Source organism: Labrus bergylta, chromosome 15, assembly GCF_963930695.1.
Source record: "Labrus bergylta chromosome 15, fLabBer1.1, whole genome shotgun sequence".
Classification (NCBI taxonomy): domain Eukaryota; kingdom Metazoa; phylum Chordata; class Actinopteri; order Labriformes; family Labridae; genus Labrus; species Labrus bergylta.
The window spans coordinates 70,759-85,604 of NC_089209.1; the positions used below are offsets into that span (position 1 = coordinate 70,759).

The window sequence follows — 14,846 nt, forward strand, 5'->3', positions numbered from 1 at the left end:
GAGTCTAGACTACTACTCTTCTTGTTGTCTTCTCACAGAAAACGTAAACAATAATGGATGAGATGTTTAAAGAAACAGAGTCACTGAATGTTTATTATTGTTTCACAGACACGTTACAGAAACACAAAATCAGGTGCAGGTCGGCGCTCAGGTCGGCGCTCCGCCTCCTCAGAGATTCCTTTGGAATCAGTTTGAAACAAAGTGTTTAAAAAAACACAAACAGAAGAAAGTTTCATATCAAACTGTCACTCAGCAGCTGACTGGGGACGCTGATGACATCACTGACAGGAGGCGGGCGCCCCCTGCTGGTGACATCACAGGTGGGGCTGAGGGCGTCATAGAGACGGTGGACAGCGACCTCGACCATCTCTCTCAAGGACTCATCTTCTGCACACGACACGGCCTGCAGGGCGAGACACAGAATCAAAAACCTTTATTTCAGCCTACGTAAACATTTCAACATCCAATAGACAAATGTCCTTAAAGGCCACCGTACCAAGACGGGTACAGACAGGAGGTCTCACTCTGTCACTATTTCATACTGGGTGAAGACAGGAGGTCTCACTCTGTCACTATTTTGTACTCACTTTGGTTTCGGTGTCAATGAGGACGGTGACTCCGTCCACCGTCACGCTCAGGTTTTGACCGTCTTTGAAGTTGACGCAGTCGTCTCCGAACATGTCGCTGAAACAGAAAGCAAAACCGTCTGTTTCCTCCCATCATGCATCACTTCTCTAATACGTGCTGTAATAAAATATAAAGGTTTCAACCTCGATAAATATTTATTCCTTTAAAAAGGACTTTTTGCATTAAACTTTATTTAAATGTGTGAACAAAGACAAACTCTCTTTTGGTTAGTGTTGATAAACCCCGCCCCCTCCCCGCAGGTGAACTTACTGCAGCATGAGTCCGAGTCTCTCTACGAACACGTCCACGTCGAAGGTGTCTCTCTTTCCTTCGAGGACTGAAAACGTTAAAGAGTTAAAAACATGAGAGCTCTGTTCCCGTCACTTTGACATTTACACCTTCTTCTGTTTTCTTACATTTCTGAGCGTTGGGGTTGGATTGGACCTCCAGGACCACCGTAGTGACCACATCAGCGTACATGTCGTTGAGCGGGTTGGCGATCCACTGAAGACAAAAAAAGATTCAAAATGAAAAACAGAAAAAAGTTTCACTTTGAAGTTGAAAATTACAAACGAGTTTGAAGAATGTCAACGGGACGGAGCGCGATGAAACAGCGTTCAGGGTTAGGGTAACCTGACCTCCAGCAGCACCATGCCCGCCTCGTGAACCAGAGTGATGCTCTTAAAGATCCGGATGGTGATTTTCTCCGTCCCCTCCACCTGCTCCACGTCTCCTACAAACACACGTCCATCAGGTCAAAACAGAGACTTCTCACGAACATTAAATAAATTAAGAACGCTAACGGTGACCGACCTGCGAGGCTGCGGAGCTGACTGACCAGCAGCGAGATGGGCCCGGTGTACGGGATGGCCTGAGTCTGCGTCACGGTGCCCATAGACAGATCTGTGTAGTCTGAGCAAAGACAGGACGCCATCAAACACGGGAAAAACAACAGCACCTAAATACAACACGAGGACACCTCCAAAACATTCCTACCCTCAAGGTTCCCGCTCTTTTTCAGCGATGATCCAGCTGACACCGATAAGAAGGTTAACCACGCCCCCTGAGCTAACGCTGGTTAAACATTTCACTTCATGTAAAAGGACCGTTAGCGAGTATTCAGCCCATGTTTGACCGTTAAACGCTGTTCCCTATTGACGTTTATCAAACGTATGAAAAAGTTTTATTTCAGTCTCAGTTTTGTCAGAACGCAGACAGCAGCTAGGTTAGCACGCCATCATTAATGTTAGCTAACTACTGCTAATGACCTCAAAAGTCTACCTGAAAGGCGCTATTCACAGGACGGTCCTCAAATAACCAAACAGGACAGTGCTCAAATAACAGGACGGTCCTCAAATAACCAAACAGGACGGTGCTCAAATAACCAAACAGGACGGTCCTCAAATAACAGGACGATCCTCAAATAACCAAACAGGACGGTCCTCAAATAACAGGACGATCCTCAAATAACCAAACAGGACGGTCCTCAAATAACCAAACAGGACGGTCCTCAAATAACAGGACGGTCCTCAAATAACAGGACGGTCCTCAAATAACCAAACAGGACGGTGCTCAAATAACAGGACGGTCCTCAAATAACCAAACAGGACGGTGCTCAAATAACAGGACGGTCCTCAAATAACCAAAAAGGACGGTCCTGAAATAACAGGACGGTCCTCAAATAACCAAACAGGACGGTCCTCAAATAACCAAACAGGACGGTGCTCAAATAACCAAACAGGACGGTGCTCAAATAACCAAACAGGACGGTGCTCAAATAACAGGACGGTCCTCAAATAACCAAACAGGACGGTCCTCAAATAACCAAACAGGACGGTGCTCAAATAACAGGACGGTCCTCAAATAACCAAAAAGGACGGTCCTTAAATAACAGGACGGTCCTCAAATAACCAAACAGGACGGTCCTCAAATAACAGGACGGTCCTCAAATAACCAAACAGGACGGTGCTCAAATAACAGGACGGTCCTCAAATAACCAAACAGGACGGTCCTGAAATAACAGGACGGTCCTCAAATAACCAAACAGGACGGTCCTCAAATAACCAAACAGGACGGTGCTCAAATAACCAAACAGGACGGTGCTCAAATAACCAAACAGGACGGTGCTCAAATAACAGGACGGTCCTCAAATAACCAAACAGGACGGTCCTCAAATAACCAAACAGGACGGTGCTCAAATAACCAAACAGGACGGTGCTCAAATAACAGGACGGTCCTCAAATAACCAAACAGGACGGTCCTCAAATAACCAAACAGGACGGTGCTCAAATAACAGGACGGTCCTCAAATAACCAAAAAGGACGGTCCTTAAATAACAGGACGGTCCTCAAATAACCAAACAGGACGGTCCTCAAATAACAGGACGGTCCTCAAATAACCAAACAGGACGGTGCTCAAATAACAGGACGGTCCTCAAATAACCAAACAGGACGGTCCTGAAATAACAGGACGGTCCTCAAATAACCAAACAGGACGGTGCTCAAATAACAGGACGGTCCTCAAATAACCAAACAGGACGGTCCTCAAATAACCAAACAGGACGGTCCTCAAATAACCAAACAGGACAGTGCTCAAATAACAGGACGGTCCTCAAATAACCAAACAGGACGGTCCTCAAATAACCAAACAGGACGGTGCTCAAATAACAGGACGGTCCTCAAATAACCAAACAGGACGGTGCTCAAATAACAGGACGGTCCTCAAATAACCAAACAGGACGGTGCTCAAATAACAGGACGGTCCTCAAATAACCAAACAGGACGGTCCTGAAATAACAGGACGGTCCTCAAATAACCAAACAGGACGGTGCTCAAATAACAGGACGGTCCTCAAATAACCAAAAAGGACGGTCCTTAAATAACAGGACGGTCCTCAAATAACCAAACAGGACGGTCCTCAAATAACAGGACGGTCCTCAAATAACCAAACAGGACGGTGCTCAAATAACAGGACGGTCCTCAAATAACCAAACAGGACGGTCCTGAAATAACAGGACGGTCCTCAAATAACCAAACAGGACGGTGCTCAAATAACAGGACGGTCCTCAAATAACCAAACAGGACGGTCCTCAAATAACCAAACAGGACGGTCCTCAAATAACCAAACAGGACAGTGCTCAAATAACAGGACGGTCCTCAAATAACCAAACAGGACGGTCCTCAAATAACCAAACAGGACGGTGCTCAAATAACCAAACAGGACGGTGCTCAAATAACAGGACGGTCCTCAAATAACCAAACAGGACGGTCCTCAAATAACCAAACAGGACGGTGCTCAAATAACCAAACAGGACGGTCCTGAAATAACAGGACGGTCCTCAAATAACCAAACAGGACGGTCCTCAAATAACCAAACAGGACGGTGCTCAAATAACCAAACAGGACGGTGCTCAAATAACCAAACAGGACGGTCCTCAAATAACCAAACAGGACGGTGCTCAAATAACCAAACAGGACGGTGCTCAAATAACAGGACGGTCCTCAAATAACCAAACAGGACGGTCCTCAAATAACCAAACAGGACGGTGCTCAAATAACAGGACGGTCCTCAAATAACCAAACAGGACGGTCCTCAAATAACCAAACAGGACGGTCCTCAAATAACCAAACAGGACGGTGCTCAAATAACCAAACAGGACGGTCCTCAAATAACCAAACAGGACGGTGCTCAAATAACAGGACGGTCCTCAAATAACCAAACAGGACGGTCCTCAAATAACCAAACAGGACGGTGCTCAAATAACCAAACAGGACGGTCCTCAAATAACCAAACAGGACGGTGCTCAAATAACCAAACAGGACGGTGCTCAAATAACCAAACAGGACGGTCCTCAAATAACCAAACAGGACGGTGCTCAAATAACCAAACAGGACGGTGCTCAAATAACAGGACGGTCCTCAAATAACCAAACAGGACGGTCCTCAAATAACCAAACAGGACGGTCCTGAAATAACAGGACGGTCCTCAAATAACCAAACAGGACGGTCCTCAAATAACCAAACAGGACGGTGCTCAAATAACCAAACAGGACGGTGCTCAAATAACCAAACAGGACGGTGCTCAAATAACAGGACGGTCCTCAAATAACCAAACAGGACGGTCCTCAAATAACCAAACAGGACGGTGCTCAAATAACAGGACGGTCCTCAAATAACCAAACAGGACGGTGCTCAAATAACAGGACGGTCCTCAAATAACCAAACAGGACGGTCCTCAAATAACCAAACAGGACGGTGCTCAAATAACCAAACAGGACGGTGCTCAAATAACCAAACAGGATGGTCCTCAAATAACCAAACAGGACGGTCCTCATTGTGTCAGTTTTATAACTCAGTTCTCACACACACACACACACACACACACACACACACAGTAACACACTGACTTGAGAGGTCGGAGGGCGTCACAATGTGATAGTTGAAGTTCCTCTTGATGAGGATCCCGGAGACCCTCTGACCCTGAACACACTTCCTGTCAGTCAGAGAGCCCATCACCTGAAGCAGAGCATGCTGGGAGTTAAGATAGCAGCACGCACGTTAAAAGCTTTGAAAGTTTGAGATTTCCTGGATTCAGACCTTCGCCAGTTTCTCTCCTCTGAAGTTCAGCGTAACGGCCTCCGTGTTTCGAGGGTTATGGACCTCGATGTCGACCTCGTCGTTATCTTCGTACTCGCGAATAAGAGCCGCTTTCAGACGGGCCATCTCGTTCTGCTCGCCATGGACCAGAATCTGCAGACAAACAAACACGCCACTCGTTAGCTTCCATGACTTTCAGAAAAGGGCAGCGGTCGGATTTGAACCCATGGCCAGCGCAACGAGGACTTTAGCCTCCGTACAAGAACATGTGATGATGAAGCTCCGTCTCCATGGTAACCTGTTTGGTAACACGTGTGTGTGTGCGTGATTACCACGTGTGGCGGTTTGAGCGCCCGGATGAACTCGCTGGTCTGCTGGTAGTCCGTGTGAGCCGAGAAGGAGATGTAGTCCACGGACATCTTCAGAGGAAGCTTCTGACCCGACATGGTAGCGATCTCGTCCGGCTCCGTCATGATGTGCTGAAACACAAAGTCGTGAAGTCAGAGGACGCCACAGAGGAAAACGCTTTAAGTCTCCGAAACCTCCCGCTACACGAGGACTCCGTCCTGAAGATGTAGTGTGTGAACAATGTGAGGGGGGGGAGGGGGAGGTCGTGATAGAGCAAGGGGGGCGGGTCTTGAACACGGTATATGAGGAGACTGACCTTGGCGAGCGTTCCCTCCACACAGTAACCGGCGATGATGACCCCGTTCCTCTTGTCCGTGCACCAGCTCTCAAACAGCTCTCTGGACAGACCGCTCTGCATCATCCCCGGGGACGCCATCACCACGCTCGGCCCGATGTCGTCAAAGTGATCCATGCTCTGAAACAAAGCACAAGAGGTAACGCCGTCTGACATGAGGACGCACACTGATCACCGGGGGAGGGGGGGGGGGGGTAAACGGTTACACGACCTCATTTTTTCCCCAATCCTCCGTGCAGACTGCGCGCTCACCGACCATGAGGACGCGCGCTGAGCGCGCTCACTGACCTTCAGGTTGCTGATGTGCTTGAAGACGAACGGGTTGTTGATGTTGATGGCTTTACGGATCTTATCGTTCATGGCGTTGATGTACGTCTGGTACACGGCCATGCACTTCCTCGCCAGAGACGAGGCGTAGTAGATCGGAATGTCGTGGAGCTCCGGATGGTTCTGCCAGTACTCATCTAACACACACACACACACAGAGACACACACACACACACACACACACACACACACACACACACACACACAACACACACAACACACACAGAGACATATACATAATCTATAATGTTGACTCTCACCGAGGATCAGCTACATGCTAACATGATGCTAACATGATGCTAACATGCTATACTGTAGATTCTTACTGAGGATCTGCTACATGCTAACATGATGCTAACATGCTATAATTTAGATTCTCACCGAGGATCACCTACATGCTAACATGATGCTAACATGATGCTAACATGCTATAATGTTGATTCTCACCGAGGATCAGCTACATGCTAACATGATGCTAACATGATGCTAACATACTATACTGTAGACTCTCACCGAGGATCAGCTACATGCTAACATGATGCTAACATGATGCTAACATACTATACTGTAGACTCTCACCGAGGATCAGCAGTAGCTCCTGGGCTCGTCCCAGAGCAAACACGGGGATCAGACAGCGACCCTCCCTGTTCACGATGTCGTGCACCGTGTTACAGAAACGAGCCTCCCTCTCCTCTCGCTTCTCGTGGATATGAGTACCATACGTGGACTCCTGAGAGAGAGACAGACAGGCAGTGAGACAGACAGACAGGGAGGCAGGGAGACAAGACAGAGAGACAGGGAGACAAGACAGACAGACAGGGAGGCAGGCAGGCAGTCAGAAAGGCAGAAAGGCAGACAGACAGGGAGGCAGTGAGACAGGGAGGCAGGAAGACAAGACAGACAGGGAGGCAGGCAGGCAGGCAGACAGACAGACAGACAGAAAGGCAGGCAGACAGACAGACAGGGAGGCAGGCAGGCAGACAGGCAGGCAGGCAGAAAGGCAGACAGACAGGGAGGCAGTGAGACAGGGAGGCAGGAAGACAAGACAGACAGGGAGGCAGGCAGGCAGACAGACAGACAGACAGACAGACAGACAGAAAGACAGGCAGACAGACAGGCAGGCAGGCAGGCAGGCAGGCAGAAAGGCAGACAGACAGGGAGACAGGGAGGCAGGAAGAAAGGCAGACATACAGGGAGGCAGTGAGACAGGGAGGCAGGAAGACAAGACAGGGAGGCAGGCAGACAGACAGACAGACAGACAGGGAGGCAGGCAGACAGACAGACAGGCAGGCAGAAAGGCAGACAGACAGGGAGGCAGTGAGACAGGGAGGCAGGAAGACAAGACAGACAGGGAGGCAGGCAGGCAGACAGACAGACAGACAGACAGAAAGGCAGGCAGGCAGACAGACAGGCAGGCAGGCAGGCAGACAGGCAGGCAGGCAGAAAGGCAGACAGACAGGGAGGCAGTGAGACAGGGAGGCAGGAAGACAAGACAGACAGGGAGGCAGGCAGGCAGACAGACAGACAGACAGACAGACAGACAGACAGACAGACAGACAGAAAGACAGGCAGACAGACAGGCAGGCAGGCAGGCAGGCAGAAAGGCAGACAGACAGGGAGACAGGGAGGCAGGAAGAAAGGCAGACAGACAGGGAGGCAGTGAGACAGGGAGGCAGGAAGACAAGACAGGGAGGCAGGCAGGCAGGCAGAAAGGCAGACAGACAGGGAGACAGGGAGGCAGGAAGACAAGACAGACAGGGAGGCAGGCAGGCAGACAGACAGAAAGGAAGGCAGGCAGACAGAAAGGCAGGCAGGCAGACAGAAAGGCAGGCAGGGAGACAGACAGACAGTGAGACAGGCAGGGAGGAAGTGAGACAGGCAGACATGTTGAATGAAAGTTATTTAAATGTATATTTGTCTTTCAGTTGAGCTGCACTCACTGTGATCAGGATGTCTGGTTTAACACTTGGGATCTCTGCAGCCATCAGATGTCTGTCCTCCTGACGAGAGAAGTCTCCAGTGTACAACAACTACACACACACACACACACACACAAACAGACACACACAGAGACACAGACACACAGAGACAGAGACACACACACAGAGACAGACACACAGAGACAGAGACACAGAGACAGAGACACACACACAGAGACAGACACACAGAAACAGACACACACACAAAGAGACACACACAGAGACAGACACACAGAGACAGACACACAGAGACAGAGACAGAGACACATACACAGAGACAGAGACACACACAGAGACAGACACACAGAAACAGACACACAGAGACAGAGACAGACACACAGAGACAGACACACAGAAACAGACACACAGAGACAGAGACACACACACAGAGACAGACACACAGAGACAGAGACAGACACACAGAGACAGAGACACACACACAGAGACAGACACACAGAGACAGAGACACAGAGACAGACACACAGAGACACAGACACACAGAGACAGAGACACACAGAGACAGAGACACACAGAGACAGAGACACACAGAGACAGAGACACAGAGACACAGACACACAGAGACAGACACACAGAGACACAGACACACAGAGACAGAGACACACAGAGACACAGACACACAGAGACAGAGACACACAGAGACAGAGACACACACACAGAGACAGAGACACAGAGACAGAGACACAGAGACAGAGACACAGAGACAGAGACACACACACAGAGACGGAGACAGACACACAGAGACAGAGACACACACACAGAGACAGACACACAGAGACAGACACACAGAGACAGACACACAGAGACAGAGACAGACACACAGAGACAGAGACACACACACAGAGACAGACACACAGAGACAGAGACAGACACACAGAGACAGAGACACACACACACACAGACAGACACACACACACAGAGACAGCGACAGAGACAGAGACGCACGCACGCATGCGCACACACACACACACACGATATTTAAGACTAGGGTCATTCTGGTATTGATGATGTCATTGTTACATTTGCCGAGTCATGATCAGGAAATGAAACTTGATTAATCCTTTCAAAATAAACTTTGATAAAACGTGTGCAGAGCCCAGCTGAGAAGTAAAAAAGGAGTCAGACGGACTTGCTGGGTTAAACAGACCTTGACTCCAGCGATCTCGATCATGAACATGGCGGCTCCAAGGACGTGACCGGCATGGTAACACCAGAACTTGATGCCGGCCACCTCCTTCACCTCGTGGAAGTTGATGGTCTCGATCTTCTCCATGCTCTCCTCGAGGTCCGTTTCAGAGTACAGCATGTCGTCTGCCGAGATGTTACTGCAGCAAACAGCAAAAGGCCAAGTCACTACACCTCACCTTTAATGTAGTCCTACCTCACCTTTAATGTAGTCCTATATGACATTAACGTAGTCCTATATGACTTTAACGTAATCCTACCACACCTTTAATGTAGTCCTATATGACTTTAACGTAGTCCTACCACACCTTTAATGTAGTCCTAACTCACATTCAACATAGTTCTACCTCACCTTTAACGTAGTCCTACCACACCTTTAATGCAGTCCTAACTCATATTTAACGTAGTCCTACCTCACCTTTAATGTAGTCCTATATGACTTTAATGTAGTCCTACCTCACCTTTAACGTAGTCCTACCTCACCTTTAACGTAGTCCTACCTCACCTTTAATGTAGTCCTACCTGACTTTGACGTAGTCCTACCTCACCTTTAACGTAGTCCTACCTCACCTTTAACGTAGTCCTACCTCATCTGTAACGTAGTCCTACCTCATCTGTAACGTAGTCCTACCTCACCTTTAACATAGTCCTACCTCATCTTTAACGTAGTCCTACCTCATCTGTAACGTAGTCCTACCTCACCTTTAACGTAGTCCTACCTCATCTGTAACGTAGTCCTACCTCACCTTTAACATAGTCCTACCTCATCTTTAACGTAGTCCTACCTCATCTGTAACGTAGTCCTACCTCACCTTTAACGTAGTCCTACCTCACCTTTAACACAGTCCTACCTCACCTTTAACACAGTCCTACCTCACCTTTAACACAGTCCTACCTCACCTTTAACACAGTCCTACCACACTTTTAATGTAGTCCTATATGACTTTAACGTAGTCCTACCTCACCTTTAATGTAGTCCTACCTCACCTTTAACGTAGTCCTACCTCACCTTTAACGTAGTCCTACCTCACCTTTAACGTAGTCCTACCTCACCTTTAACGTAGTCCTACCTCACCTTTAACACAGTCCTACCTCACCTTTAACACAGTCCTACCTCATATGTAACGTAGTCCTACCTCACCTTTAACGTAGTCCTACCACACTTTTAATGTAGTCCTATATGACTTTAACGTAGTCCTACCTCACCTTTAATGTAGTCCTACCTCACCTTTAATGTAGTCCTACCTCACCTTTAACGTAGTCCTACCTCACCTTTAACGTAGTCCTACCTCACCTTTAACATAGTCCTACCTCATCTGTAACGTAGTCCTACCTCATCTGTAACGTAGTCCTACCTCACCTTTAACATAGTCCTACCTCATCTGTAACGTAGTCCTACCTCATCTGTAACGTAGTCCTACCTCACCTTTAACATAGTCCTACCTCATCTTTAACGTAGTCCTACCTCACCTTTAACACAGTCCTACCTCACCTTTAACACAGTCCTACCTCACCTTTAACACAGTCCTACCTCACCTTTAACACAGTCCTACCTCATCTTTAACGTAGTCCTATATGACTTTAATGTAGTCCTACCTCATATGTAACGTAGTCCTACCTCATCTGTAACGTAGTCCTACCTCACCTTTAACACAGTCCTACCTCACCTTTAACACAGTCCTACCTCACCTTTAACACAGTCCTACCTCATCTTTAACGTAGTCCTATATGACTTTAATGTAGTCCTACCTCATATGTAACATAGTCCTACCTCATCTTTAACGTAGTCCTACCTCACCTTTAACACAGTCCTACCTCACCTTTAACACAGTCCTACCTCACCTTTAACACAGTCCTACCTCATCTTTAACGTAGTCCTATATGACTTTAATGTAGTCCTACCTCATATGTAACGTAGTCCTACCTCATCTGTAACGTAGTCCTACCTGACTTTGACGTAGTCCTACCTCACCTTTAACGTAGTCCTACCTCATCTGTAACGTAGTCCTACCTCACCTTTAACGTAGTCCTACCTCACCTTTAACGTAGTCCTACCTCACCTTTAACGTAGTCCTACCTGACTTTGACGTAGTCCTACCTCACCTTTAACACAGTCCTACCTCACCTTTAACGTAGTCCTACCTCACCTTTAACGTAGTCCTACCTCACCTTTAACGTAGTCCTACCTCACCTTTAACGTAGTCCTACCTGACTTTGACGTAGTCCTACCTCACCTTTAACACAGTCCTACCTCACCTTTAACACAGTCCTACCTCACCTTTAACGTAGTCCTACCTCACCTTTAACGTAGTCCTACCTCACCTTTAACGTAGTCCTACCTCACCTTTAACACAGTCCTACCTCACCTTTAACACAGTCCTACCTCATCTTTAACGTAGTCCTATATGACTTTAATGTAGTCCTACCTCATCTGTAACGTAGTCCTACCTCACCTTTAACGTAGTCCTACCTCATCTGTAACGTAGTCCTACCTCACCTTTAACATAGTCCTACCTCATCTTTAACGTAGTCCTACCTCACCTTTAACACAGTCCTACCTCATCTGTAACGTAGTCCTACCTGACTTTGACGTAGTCGGACAGCAGCCAGCGGTAGATGGCCTTGGTGGCGTGGGTCATGAAGGTCCGTCCTTTAAAGCTGGTCTTCTGCAGGAACCAGGGCAGAGCTCCACAGTGATCCAGGTGGAAGCTAAAGGGGCGGGGCAGGTCGGTCACCACGTCTTCATCTTTACACAAACATCAAACGTGAACAATCAGATTCTTCTGGACTCACTGACTGATGAGCAGCAGGTCGATTTCTGCCGGATCGATCAGGTCGATGTACGGCAGAGCGTCCATTCCCTCCAGACCGGGATGGATCCCGCAGTCCAGCTGAAACACAACAATCACAAGTTTGAACGCTGTCAGGCGCCGCAGCAGACCGCGAGGACGATCAGGTCTGATAGGAGGAAACTCACCATGATCTTTCTTCCTTTGAACTCCAGGATGATGCAGGATCGTCCCACTTCCTGTCCCGCCCCCCTGGAAACAAACACATAGAGACAAACATTCATTGTCTGTCTGTCTGTCTGTCTGTCATTACCTTCTGCTTTATCACAACAGGGGTTCAGGTCTGGACTCTGGGAGAGTCGGGGTTCAGGTCTGGACTCTAGGAGAGTCGGGGTTCAGGTCTGGACTCTGGGAGAGTCGGGGTTCAGGTCTGGGTTCAGGTCTGGACTCTGGGAGAGTCGGGGTTCAGGTCTGGGTTCAGGTCTGGACTCTGGGAGAGTCGGGGTTCAGGTCTGGACTCTGGGAGAGTCGGGGTTCAGGTCTGGGTTCAGGTCTGGACTCTGGGAGAGTCGGGGTTCAGGTCTGGACTCTGGGAGAGTCGGGGTTCAGGTCTGGGTTCAGGTCTGGACTCTAGGAGAGTCGGGGTTCAGGTCTGGGTTCAGGTCTGGACTCTGGGAGAGTCGGGGTTCAGGTCTGGACTCTAGGAGAGTCGAGGTTCAGGTCTGGACTCTGGGAGAGTCGGGGTTCAGGTCTGGACTCTGGGAGAGTCGGGGTTCAGGTCTGGGTTCAGGTCTGGACTCTGGGAGAGTCGGGGTTCAGGTCTGGACTCTGGGAGAGTCGGGGTTCAGGTCTGGACTCTGGGAGAGTCGGGGTTCAGGTCTGGACTCTGGGAGAGTCGGGGTTCAGGTCTGGACTCTGGGAGAGTCGGGGTTCAGGTCTGGGTTCAGGTCTGGACTCTGGGAGAGTCGGGGTTCAGGTCTGGACTCTGGGAGAGTCGGGGTTCAGGTCTGGACTCTAGGAGAGTCGGGGTTCAGGTCTGGGTTCAGGTCTGGACTCTGGGAGAGTCGGGGTTCAGGTCTGGACTCTGTCACCAGGGTTCATTGAAGTATTAACATATTAAACAGACTCTTTAAACATCGACAGAACAGAAGTTTGAAGTTCCAGATCCTAAAATAAGAATAAATAAAGTGATTTGTTGTAAATGATTGTAATCCGAAGTGATGGATGTTCTCTACAGATTTAATTTAAGTCATAAAAAGTTAAGCCTTAAACGGTTTGTTTGTTGTTTTAAACAGAAACAGTTAAACTTGATGTTTTATGAACGGGGTTTGGTGGGAGACAACATGGCGGACATGTTGGAAGAAAAGAAGATTAAAGTGTTTTTTTTACTCACAGCGGGCGAATCAGCAGCTGGTCACTTTCCTCCGCGGGAACCGTGACGTCAGATTTACGTTTAGTTGTCATGGTTACTTTAATAAATCCACAAATCTTCACAAAAACACAAAAATATTACTTCATTCTTCAGCTGCAGCGCGCGGAGCCGAAAGTTTGGTTGCTGCGTCACTTCCGGTCCTGCTGAAATCTCTCCGTGTGGTACAGCGAAGAACAACAAAGGTTCCGCTGCCAGAAGAGGGCGTGGCGATATTCAGTGTGTAGGTACGTTGGAATTGTCCCTCCTATCTCCTTTCACTATCCACTTCACCTTTAACCCCGGAAGCATTTAAGAGGCGGCCATGATAAGAGCCGTCATATTTATGTTGATGTTGATTTCTGATTGGACAGGAAGCTGATGGTTTCACTTTTCTTACTTGTAGCCTGGTCGTCTATTTTTCTTTAATTTCAGGATTATTTCACCGGTAAGAAGCACAGGGGAAAGTTTTTTAGATGATCTTTTTGTAGTCCATTTTCTGAACATTGTAGTTTCAACACAGCAGACCCACGTCATTAACCTCCGCCGGCCCGTCACATTTAATGACGTGGCCTAGTGGAAATGTGGTCGGATTGTCAGAGCAACGAGATCTCCTTTCCTTAAGTCCTTTATGACTTCTCCTAACATCTTCCCTTGACCTCATGACCTTTTCCCCGGGTTAAGGTGAAGTGGATAGTGAAGGAGACAGGAGGGACAATTCCAACACACCCTGTGTCCTCTTCTATGCTGCACAGCTGGACAGACTGGTGAGGAAGGCTGGCTCGGTGGTGGGCTCAGAGAAGGACCCTGCACCCTCCACCCTGCACTCTCCACCCTCCACCCTCCACCCTCCACCCTGCACCCTGCACTCTCCACCCTCCACCCTCCACCTTTAAAGTTCCTCTGAGACTGTTTTGACTACTTTTTAAACTCTCAGGAGGTCTTCACTGTTCATGTTCAGGTCTACGTTACCGCTCTTCTTCTTTTAAACTGTTAACAAGTTTTGTTTAAATCTTCATCCCTGCACAGGTTTTCTAATAAAACGAGTAGAAGTCTATTTCCTAATAGCACGTTTAATTTTGCTTCATGTAAGGGCTCCTTTAAATCTTTGTTGGGGTTAATATATAAATATGCGAGGGGGGTTAGAGTTCTACAACTCTACAATTCACTTAGCAGACTCTTTTATCCAAAGCGACGTACATCAGAGAGTAAGAA

The 14,846-nt window shown here is 48.1% G+C and overlaps 1 protein-coding gene across 1 annotated transcript; it reads right to left on the reverse strand.

Annotated features, from left to right (window-relative positions):
• Positions 1–75: 75 nt before the first annotated feature.
• On the reverse strand, positions 76–13,805 carry LOC110001222 (cleavage and polyadenylation specificity factor subunit 3-like). The gene is made up of 18 exons (XM_065964145.1): positions 13,617–13,805; positions 12,412–12,475; positions 12,228–12,325; positions 12,015–12,143; positions 9,397–9,574; positions 8,193–8,282; positions 6,832–6,982; positions 6,214–6,389; positions 5,887–6,045; positions 5,555–5,701; positions 5,223–5,375; positions 5,033–5,141; positions 1,441–1,539; positions 1,266–1,360; positions 1,044–1,131; positions 898–964; positions 588–684; positions 76–403 (listed from the first exon to the last, which is right to left on the reverse strand). Exons 1-18 carry the CDS (start codon positions 13,685–13,687, stop codon positions 233–235), a joined length of 2,142 nt encoding a protein of 713 aa, XP_065820217.1. The 5' UTR covers positions 13,688–13,805; the 3' UTR covers positions 76–232.
• Positions 13,806–14,846: the final 1,041 nt, after the last annotated feature.

Excerpts from the sequence above, each read along its gene's own strand:
- LOC110001222 (XM_065964145.1), bottom strand. The coding sequence starts at position 13,687 with ATGACAACTAAACGTAAATCTGACGTCACGGTTCCCGCGGAGGAAAGT. Across the intron at positions 6,983-8,192 it reads AACCAGACATCCTGATCACA|GAGTCCACGTATGGTACTCA; the intron begins GTGAGTGCAGCT and ends TCTCTCTCTCAG. Across the intron at positions 1,540-5,032 it reads GACGCCCTCCGACCTCTCAA|ACTACACAGATCTGTCTATG; the intron begins GTCAGTGTGTTA and ends GTCTTTGCTCAG.